The sequence below is a fragment of the Ailuropoda melanoleuca genome, chromosome 1 (genome assembly GCF_002007445.2).
Source record: "Ailuropoda melanoleuca isolate Jingjing chromosome 1, ASM200744v2, whole genome shotgun sequence".
Lineage (NCBI taxonomy): Eukaryota > Metazoa > Chordata > Mammalia > Carnivora > Ursidae > Ailuropoda > Ailuropoda melanoleuca.
The window spans coordinates 1,848,079-1,857,943 of record NC_048218.1 but is presented as its reverse complement, the minus strand read 5'-3'; the positions used below and the strand labels follow the sequence as shown (position 1 = coordinate 1,857,943).

The following is a 9,865-nucleotide window of genomic DNA, read 5'->3' as shown; positions in this document are numbered from 1 at the left end:
TACGGCGTGAACCTCAGCTTCCTCTGGTTCCACTTGTAAATGACAGAGAACTCCTGACCCTTCTCATTCGGCTCAAAATTAGCCACTGCCAGGAAGACCTGAAACAGAGCCCGGATACTGGTTCCTGACGTCAGCGCGAGGGGCCTGGCGCTAAGGCTTCTGAGCACCCGCGTCTCTGTCCGACGGCCCCGTCTCCGTGGATCCGTCTGTCACGCTCCAGACCCTTCAGCTGTCTGCCTTCGTCAGCCCAGCGTCCCCATTTCTATCCCCAAACTCAGGAGCTTTCTGCGCAGACTTGTCCTTCATCCCCCGATGAGCAGAATGCACCGTCACGCTCTCCTCCCGCCTAGAAGCACGCGCTGCCCACGCAGCGGCCACACACACCCCGGTGCCTGGCGTGTGACTGGACCGGGAGGCCACCGGCTTGGTGTGTGGGGTGCTCGCCGAGCCCCAAGCCAGTGTGTGCCTCAGTAAGCCTGCACCTGCTTCGGGGACTGGACAGCCCTCCCCTTGTTTTTTCTGGATTTCCTGATGTTTCTTTGATGTGAAGTTAACATTTTTATGGTGAAGGTGTCGGCGACCAAAAGGCCAGAGCGCTAGTCAGCATTCGCCACACAGACTGGGAGCGCGGCTGGGCTGCGGCGGGCTGAGAGCCACAGAAGGCAGCGTGCGGTCCACTCCGCTCCTGGCGCAACCTCAGGGCCAGCCTCGGTGAGGGCAGGCTGTGCCTGGCACACACGTGCTGGTGGGAGCGAGGCGGGGGCCACGCGCAGGACAGTGGCCCCGGGACCCTGCCCCTGGAGTCGAGGGTGTAGACGGAGCTGATAAGACCATGTCTCACCCTGGGGGCAGCCCCTCAGACCCACCGCCCTGCCCCTGCTCCATCGGCCCTGACTGCGAGGGGGCTGCCCGCGAGCGTTTCACCCCCACCCTGGGCCCGGCCCCCTAGAGTGAGCCTGTCTCCATCCCCGAAGATTTCTGCCTTGTTGACCCGCTCGTCAAATGGGCCGACAAGCTTTTAACTTAGCCCCAATGGGTCTACGTAGAACTGGACAGCGTCGTAGGAATGGTCTTGTCTTCTATTTTTCGGAAGCCAAATAGACTTCACATTCTGGATTTAGAGACCCCGCCAAGTGTCTGACTTTGAAAGCCGCTGAGAACCTGAGTAAGACTTTGAAACCATGAGAAATACTTTCCTGTATCATCCACACGAGCAGCCCCCACCTTTGGGTTTTCCCAAGATAAAAAGGATTGAGACAGTCGCCGGGTGCAGACTTGCCTTTTTCCCGATGGTGAAATGTCTCCAGGACTGTGCTTGGTGTGTGCGGATGTTCTGGTACGAGGCGAACTTCCCATCCGTCCACTTGTAGATGGCGGACGTGGTTTTGCGGTTGGCGGCGGCCACGAAGAGCCCGGCCTCGGGGATGGCAAAGACCTCGATGCCCAGTGTCTCTGAGCTGGTGAACAGGCTCTGATGTTCCTCCACATAGTCCAGCTTTTCTCTGGCTGGTGACGCAAGTGTGGAGACCCGCTTAAGGCCTCCCAGAACGGGAGCACGACCCGGGGCCCCGAGCCCTGACCCCCAGCATGAGCCTGGTCAGGGCTGGCTCCAGGGCCACCTGCCCGGAGCACGTGTCACCCTCACAGAGAGGCGGTCAAAGGCGCCCGCTCGCGCCTGCATGGGTTTCAGGGCGTGCAGAGACGCCGTGATGCTGACTGGATGGCATGGACACGTTGGGTCCCAACTAGACTTTCCCCCGCTCGCTGTTCCTGCGCAGCTGTGCCCCGAGTGCATGAGGGAGTGGGGTCCAGGCTCGCAAGCGGCAGCCACTGCCGGCTCCCGTTTCCAGCCGGCGAGGGTCCCGGGCACCCTGGGCGACCTCGACTCCTTCGTCCCCACGCAGGAAGGCACCACTGAGAGCGCTCGGGGGAAGGACGTGCTCCCAGGCTCCTGGCATCACCACCTGGCATCTGTGATCCTAGGGGCAGACAGGGCGCCCAGAGGCTTCCCCCTCGGGGCCATGGGGACTAGACGCGGAGGGGTGACAAGCCCTGCCCGGGACATGCGAGTCCAGATGAAGCATGAAGGCCTGCTGTCCTGGGGGGTCGCTCTCTGCTCCCAAGGAACGCTGGCTGGAGAAGAGCCTGAGTCCCCAGGCGGAGGGAGCCCCGCCGCCCGCTCACCTGCTAACACGGAGACCCACTCGCTGCCCACACACAGGAACAGCCCCTTCCGGCTGGCGTCAAACCAGAACTGGGCCTCCTCCACTTTGGTGCATGGAGGCCGGGAGCCCAGCGTCACCTTCATGTCGGTTTCTGGAGGGAGACAAGGAAGAGGAGCGTCCAGGTACAGGTTCCCTGGAGGAAGGCAGAGCTGGGAGGCGGAACTCTGACCCGGGTGTCCTGCCTTTGTGTCTGCCTGCGGGGACCACGAGGACGCAGCGGTCTCCATCGGGGCCCCAGGGAGGACGTGAGGCCCCGCACGACAGGACAGAGGCTCTGAGGCTTCCCTGCCGGGCTCCCTGCCCACCCCAGAGGTCAGCCCACCCTCCCCTTCCCCTTAGTCATCACGCTGCTGCCCTGCCCTCCTCTCAGACCTGTCCCTCTCTGGCACAAGTTTCTCTAAGCTCGAACTTTGCCTTGTTCCACGGCGTTTGACCCCATCAGTTCTGGTGACTACACCTCATCTCGGGCCAAGCCCATGGGTCCTGATGGTGCTGCGGGGCCAATTCACAGCAACGTGGGCGCGGCCTCCATGCCCAACGGCCAGCGCTGTGGGCACCAGGACCTCAGCAGCACGCGGTGGAGGCCTGGGCTCACAGCCCTGCCTCCTACCTCTTGTTCCAAGCCAGAACTGGGCGGATGTGGGAAATCTCCACAGAGTGCCTGAAAACTTCACTGTGCAGGGAAATCATTTTCCTCTGTGTCCCTTCTTTTACATAAAAATTATTCAAAATTGCGTAGTTACTATAAAATTATTCAAAATATCATGGCAATAAACTGCATCAATTTGTAGACTATTTTTTTAAAGATGAATTTTTTTATTTTAGAGAGAGACAGAGAGAGAGCAGAGGCAGAGGGAAAATCTCGAGCAGACTCCCCGCTGAGCATGGAGCCCAACATGGGGCTCGATCCCACAACCCTGAGATCGTGACCTGAGCCGAAATCAAGAGTCAGATGCTCAACCAACGAAGCCACCCAGGCGCCCCAATTTGTAGACTATTAAAGTGTTCTCCAACGTGAAAAAATGAAAAGCAGCAGCTGGGGGCACCTGGGTGGCTCTGTCGGTGAAGTGTCTGCCTTCAGCTCGGGTCATGATCCCGCGGTCCCGGGATGGAGCCCATGGCAGGCTCCCTGCTCAGCGGGGAGTCTGCTTCTCCCTCTGACCCTGCCCCCTCCCACGCTCATTCTCTCTCTATCTCAAATAAATAAATAAATAAAATCTTTAAAAAAAAATCAGCAGCCAGTACCACTGGGAGTTCGGAATCCCATCCCGGGACGGGTCCTGTGGGCGATGCGCTTGAGGGGCTAACCTGACTGGTGAAGCATGACAGCAAGACTCCGGAGGGGCAGGGGCTGTGTCATGTGTCCCCCCCCCTCCCCCCCGCAGGCGGAGTGGTGGTGGGAGGGGATTCGATGCCCCGGGGGAGGGGGTGTGGCTTACACCAACAGTCCAGACTGTAACTTTACAGGGAGAGCACAGAAGCACACACTAGAGAGAGCAGGGCAGGGGACCCTCTGGGGTGGGGGACCACGGACAACTGAAACGCGCCTCTCGAAGTTCGGGGTCCCCACTGGGGCAGGGGCTGAGATTTAGGTGCCTATCAGAGAGGGATGGGGACAAAGACCCCAAATACTGGTCGGGGGCAAAACAGGCTGCAGACGGAAGTCAGAAGGTTCAAGAGAAGGAAGATGATTCAGGGAACAGCCCCAGGCGTCCCAAGTAGGACTNATGCCCCGGGGGAGGGGGTGTGGCTTACACCAACAGTCCAGACTGTAACTTTACAGGGAGAGCACAGAAGCACACACTAGAGAGAGCAGGGCAGGGGACCCTCTGGGGTGGGGGACCACGGACAACTGAAACGCGCCTCTCGAAGTTCGGGGTCCCCACTGGGGCAGGGGCTGAGATTTAGATGCCTATCAGAGAGGGATGGGGACAAAGACCCCAAATACTGGTCGGGGGCAAAACAGGCTGCAGACGGAAGTCAGAAGGCTCAAGAGAAGGAAGATGATTCAGGGAACAGCCCCAGGCGTCCCAAGTAGGACTAACGGCCCCTTGAGGGCACCATCCAAGTGGGGTTTGGGGGCCCCTGGGCGAGCCAGCCAGAGAAAAAATGGATGATGCTGGTGTGTCTGATGGGGCCAGTCCCTTTGTCAATTTGATAATCACCCTCCTGTCTTTGCTCCCAGGGGAGGTGGAAAAGGGACAAGGCCCTTGGGGTTCACCATCAGTGAGCGGGAGTGGGTGACTTTGACCTACTAACCATAGGGATATTTTAGCACCTCATTATCTTCTGGCTTCCCCGGGAGACCCTGCAGGACAGGAGGGATGGACAGCACAGCCAGCTCGGCACTCCTGCAGGGACAGAGCCTTGGGGTGGCGTCCGACCCAGGCAGCAGAACCAGCTGCCTCACCAGGCCCTGCAGAGAGAGGGACAGCATGTTCAGGACCTCGCCACCAGCGAGCGCCTGGACCACTGGGCTCAGCCTGTCCAGACCCTGGTGCAGGGGTGGGAATGGGGCATGGAGGGTCTGTCCATCCATCTGGTCTAGAGCTAGGAGAGTAGAGCGTGCTGATTGGTTGACGGGGATGGGGAGCACTGAGAGCAATGGTGGAGAACTATATACCATTCTGAGGTAATTAAGTCACAGAAAGGGTTTTTGCTATGAACTAACCTAGGGTGACTGGGCTGCATTGCTCATCTATCCATCTGTTCATCTGTCTGTCCATCCACCCATCCATCCATCCATCCATCCACCATATGTCCAACCATCTACCCATCCATCCATCCATCCAACCATCTATCCATCACTCAGTCACTCATCCATCCATCCATCCATCCATCCATATGTCCATCCATCCATCCATCCATCCATCTCTCACTCACTCATCCATCCATCCATCCATCCATCCATCCATCTCTCATTCACTCATCCATCCATCCATCCATCCATCCGTCCATATGTCCATCCACCCACCCATCCAGTCATCCATCTGTCCTTCCACCCAAGCATGCCATCCATAACTATTCACCAAGCACCTATCATGTATCGGGCATGGGTCTAGACACAGCACAGCAGGAAACGAAAGCCCCTACATTCATGGAATAGGGTTCCCCCAGCTGCAGCCGAGGGAAGAAACAGGTAATGAGCAAGCACCTGCTGGTCTGAGGACGGTCAGGGCTACAGGAGATGGGTACAAGGCCCATCTTCTCCAAGGGATGGGGGACGGTCTCCAAGGAAGTGGACATGGAGCAGGGCCCTGAAGGTATAGCGTGTGAGCCATGGTGGCAGTGAGGATGAGTGTGCCAGGAGGAGGGAACACGGTGAAATGTGCCTGGCAAGTAAGGGGCCCCAGTGGAGCCCGGGGCTCCCTGGTCCCGCGTGGCACACATAGCAGTCTGTCCGTCAGAGCGTGAGCACAGCAGGCCTCTAGTGATGGCCCCTCTGCGGGCACTGCTGTTGGGAGGCTCCAGCAGCCCCTTCCCTACTCACCGTGAACAGGCCTTTGGTCCTCTTGCGGCTGCCGATGAAGAACCGGGCTCCTCGCACCGATAGGGTGGCCGGGAAGGGCACATCAGCCATTCTGAAAACATTGAGGGTGGTTTTAGGGCCATGGGGGAGCCGGGTCACAGCCCGTTCATGCAGAAAAGGGCAGGGAGAGGCAGCACAGGAGAGGCTGGGACAGCACATGACCCACAGCTCTGGAGCCGGGAGTCTGGGATCAAGGTGCTGCGGGCCGCGCTCCCTCTGGTGGCTGCAGGGGACGGTCCTCCAGCCTCTTCCAGCCTCTGGGGGCTTCTGGTAGTCCCGGCTGGAGCCAGGTCACGGCCTCTGCCTCTGTCTTCACAGGGCTGTCTCTGTGCCGCTTCTCCTCTTCTTAGGACAGCAGACTCTGGACCGGGGCCGCCCTTCTGCAGTACGACCTCAACCTAACTCCATCTCCCCTGCAAGGACACGGTCTCCAAACAAGTTCCCGTGCCTGGGTTCTGGTGGACCTGAGTTGCAGGGACGCTTTTTGCTCCAGGACAAGAGTCCTCTGTAAGTGTGGCTGCTGAGCTGTCTGCTCAGTGTCTCCTCTGTCTCTCGGGAACCTCAGTGGCTCCTACTGGCATTGGGTCTGCCTGCCCACCCTCCACCAAGCCTGGGGGGAACGGATTGTATCTGGCAAGGAGGGGTCCTTGCTGGTGACCTGGGAGATGCTGGAAGGTGTGGCCTGAGCTGGGTAGTGGAGGCTGAACCCTGGGGATGGGGAAGGAGGTAGGCGCCTGCTGGAGGGGACATCCCGACTAGAGCCTCTGGGGTGGCCGAGCCAGGCATGTGCTTTCTCCTCACTGCCCAAGGCCCCCTGCGTCTCGATGCCTTTTCCTCCCGTAAACACGCCTGCTGCCTCCAGGCTCACATCTGGCTACAGCTGGCTGTGGTGAGGCCAGCTCCTGACCGCCATCCCAGAGTGCCCTGTGCTCCTCTCACAGCTCTGGTCCCAGCTCTGGTCACACCCGCGAGGCCCATGAAGCCTGGTCCCAGGGCCCCGAGTCCTCCACGGCCACCATCAGCCGTAGTCCCAGCTCCTTCCATCCCCTTCCTTGGCCCTTGCTCTCCCCGTCACAGAGCTGTCCCCACTGCTGGGTCCCCACCCGGTAAAGGCCCTGATGTACTTGGGGGGCATGGGGGGACACTTGTAGTAGAGACGTATTTAAACAAAGTATTCGAATGTCAAGGATTCTTTTTACTACGGAGTAAGTTTTATCTAAGAAAGCAGACTGACAGTCTACCTTTGCAAGTAATATTTAGAATAATGATAGATGTAATGCAAACTGGACAATTTGTGTTTAAAAAAAAAAAAAAGCATGCCCAGCCCCACTGAGCTCAGATGGAAGCTGAGGGCGCCGGGGTCATCACTACCTGGCAGGGCCGTGGGGACCCACGCACCCAGGTCCAGCCTAGCAACCAGGGGACGGCGGGACAGGGAATGAACTCAGGCTTCTGAGTCCCTGGGGCCCTGTCAAAACTACCAGAAGGATTATTCTGCATGTTTATTTGGGGTTTTAGTGACCGTCCACTCCCTCAGCCCAGACAAGCAAATCGAGTCTTGGGTCAAGCGATATGCTGAAAATCACAGAGCAGGAGCTGGGTTCAAGTCAGGCTGCAGGTTTAGCTCGGCTCCGGTGCCTGAGCTCGTCATGGGCTTCCTCTGCGGCCTTTCTTGATGGCGACCACGCTCTGCAGGGCACCTCCTCTCCCCACGTCCATCGCACCCAGCCCCAGGCGCCTGCATCCACCCCACCCATGGCAGCCTTTCTGGAGGACAGGTTTGGTCCCGGACCTTGCCGAGGACCCTGCGCTCTTGCCTCGGGGGATGGTTCCCAACGGCCATCTGCCCACAAGCCTGAGCGCCCGCGGTGCGCACTGTGCCATGCCGGCCGCACCCACTGCCCTGGACGCATCTTGTCGGGCAGCACGCAGCCCTGAGCCACCCTCCCCTGGCGTCCTGCTACCTACATGTCCACCGGGAGGCCACAGTCCATGGTGAGGGAAAAGGATCCTTCAGACACNTTCAAAATTAGCCACTGCCAGGAAGACCTGAAACAGAGCCCGGATACTGGTTCTTGACGTCAGCGCGAGGGGCCTGGCGCTAAGGCTTCTGAGCACCCGCGTCTCTGTCCGACGGCCCCGTCTCCGTGGATCCGTCTGTCACGCTCCAGACCCTTCAGCTGTCTGCCTTCGTCAGCCCAGCGTCCCCATTTCTATCCCCAAACTCGGGAGCTTTCTGCGCAGACTTGTCCTTCATCCCCCGATGAGCAGAATGCACCGTCACGCTCTCCTCCCGCCTAGAAGCACGCGCTGCCCACGCAGCGGCCACACACACCCCGGTGCCTGGCGTGTGACTGGACCGGGAGGCCACCGGCTTGGTGTGTGGGGTGCTCGCCGAGCCCCAAGCCAGTGTGCGCTCAGTAAGCCTGCACCTGCTTCGGGGACTGGACAGGCCCCCCCCTTGTTTTTTCTGGATTTCCTGATGTTTCTTTGATGTGAAGTTAACATTTTTATGGTGAAGGTGTCGGCGACCAAAAGGCCAGAGCGCTAGTCAGCATTCGCCACACAGACTGGGAGCGCGGCTGGGCTGCGGCGGGCTGAGAGCCACAGAAGGCAGCGTGCGGTCCACTCCGCTCCTGGCGCAACCTCAGGGCCAGCCTCGGTGAGGGCAGGCTGTGCCTGGCACACACGTGCTGGTGGGAGCGAGGCGGGGGCCACGCGCAGGACAGTGGCCCCGGGACCCTGCCCCTGGAGTCGAGGGTGTAGACGGAGCTGATAAGACCATGTCTCACCCTGGGGGCAGCCCCTCAGACCCACCGCCCTGCCCCTGCTCCATCGGCCCTGACTGCGAGGGGGCTGCCCGCGAGCGTTTCACCCCCACCCTGGGCCCGGCCCCCTAGAGTGAGCCTGTCTCCATCCCCGAAGATTTCTGCCTTGTTGACCCGCTCGTCAAATGGGCCGACAAGCTTTTAACTTAGCCCCAATGGGTCTACGTAGAACTGGACAGCGTCGTAGGAATGGTCTTGTCTTCTATTTTTCGGAAGCCAAATAGACTTCACATTCTGGATTTAGAGACCCCGCCAAGTGTCTGACTTTGAAAGCCGCTGAGAACCTGAGTAAGACTTTGAAACCATGAGAAATACTTTCCTGTATCATCCACACGAGCAGCCCCCACCTTTGGGTTTTCCCAAGATAAAAAGGATTGAGACAGTCGCCGGGTGCAGACTTGCCTTTTTCCCGATGGTGAAATGTCTCCAGGACTGCGCTTGGTGTGTGCGGATGTTCTGGTACGAGGCGAACTTCCCATCCGTCCACTTGTAGATGGCGGACGTGGTTTTGCGGTTGGCGGCGGCCACGAAGAGCCCGGCCTCGGGGATGGCAAAGACCTCGATGCCCAGTGTCTCCGAGCTGGTGAACAGGCTCTGATGTTCCTCCACATAGTCCAGCTTTTCTCTGGCTGGTGACGCAAGTGTGGAGACCCGCTTAAGGCCTCCCAGAACGGGAGCACGACCCGGGGCCCCGAGCCCTGACCCCCAGCATGAGCCTGGTCAGGGCTGGCTCCAGGGCCACCTGCCCGGAGCACGTGTCACCCTCACAGAGAGGCGGTCAAAGGCGCCCGCTCGCGCCTGCATGGGTTTCAGGGCGTGCAGAGACGCCGTGATGCTGACTGGATGGCATGGGCACGTTGGGTCCCAACTAGACTTTCCCCCGCTCGCTGTTCCTGCGCAGCTGTGCCCCGAGTGCACGAGGGAGTAGGGTCCAGGCTCGCAAGCGGCAGCCACTGCCGGCTCCCGTTTCCAGCCGGCGAGGGTCCCGGGCACCCTGGGCGACCTCGACTCCCTCGTCCCCACGCAGGAAGGCACCACTGAGAGCGCTCGGGGGAAGGACGTGCTCCCAGGCTCCTGGCATCACCACCTGGCATCTGTGATCCTAGGGGCAGACAGGGCGCCCAGAGGCTTCCCCCTCGGGGCCATGGGGACTAGACGCGGAGGGGTGACAAGCCCTGCCCAGGACATGCGAGTCCAGATGAAGCATGAAGCCCTGCTGTCCTGGGGGGTCGCTCTCTGCTCCCAAGGAACGCTGGCTGGAGAAGAGCCTGAGTCCCCAGGCG

General features: G+C 59.9%; 1 protein-coding gene across 1 annotated transcript in view; it reads right to left on the bottom strand.

The window, feature by feature from the left end:
- The window catches only part of LOC100478860 (thrombospondin-type laminin G domain and EAR repeat-containing protein), an 11,387-nt gene that overhangs the window by 883 nt on the left and 639 nt on the right, over window positions 1-9,865 (bottom strand). Inside the window, exons 2-8 of the mRNA XM_034650299.1 lie at window positions 8,985-9,207; window positions 7,723-7,790; window positions 5,716-5,806; window positions 4,485-4,641; window positions 2,185-2,316; window positions 1,280-1,506; window positions 4-98 (exon numbers count right to left, since the gene is read on the bottom strand). Coding sequence (XP_034506190.1) covers window positions 4-98; window positions 1,280-1,506; window positions 2,185-2,316; window positions 4,485-4,641; window positions 5,716-5,806; window positions 7,723-7,790; window positions 8,985-9,207 — 993 coding nt within the window. The remainder of the gene's footprint in view (window positions 1-3; window positions 99-1,279; window positions 1,507-2,184; window positions 2,317-4,484; window positions 4,642-5,715; window positions 5,807-7,722; window positions 7,791-8,984; window positions 9,208-9,865) is intronic.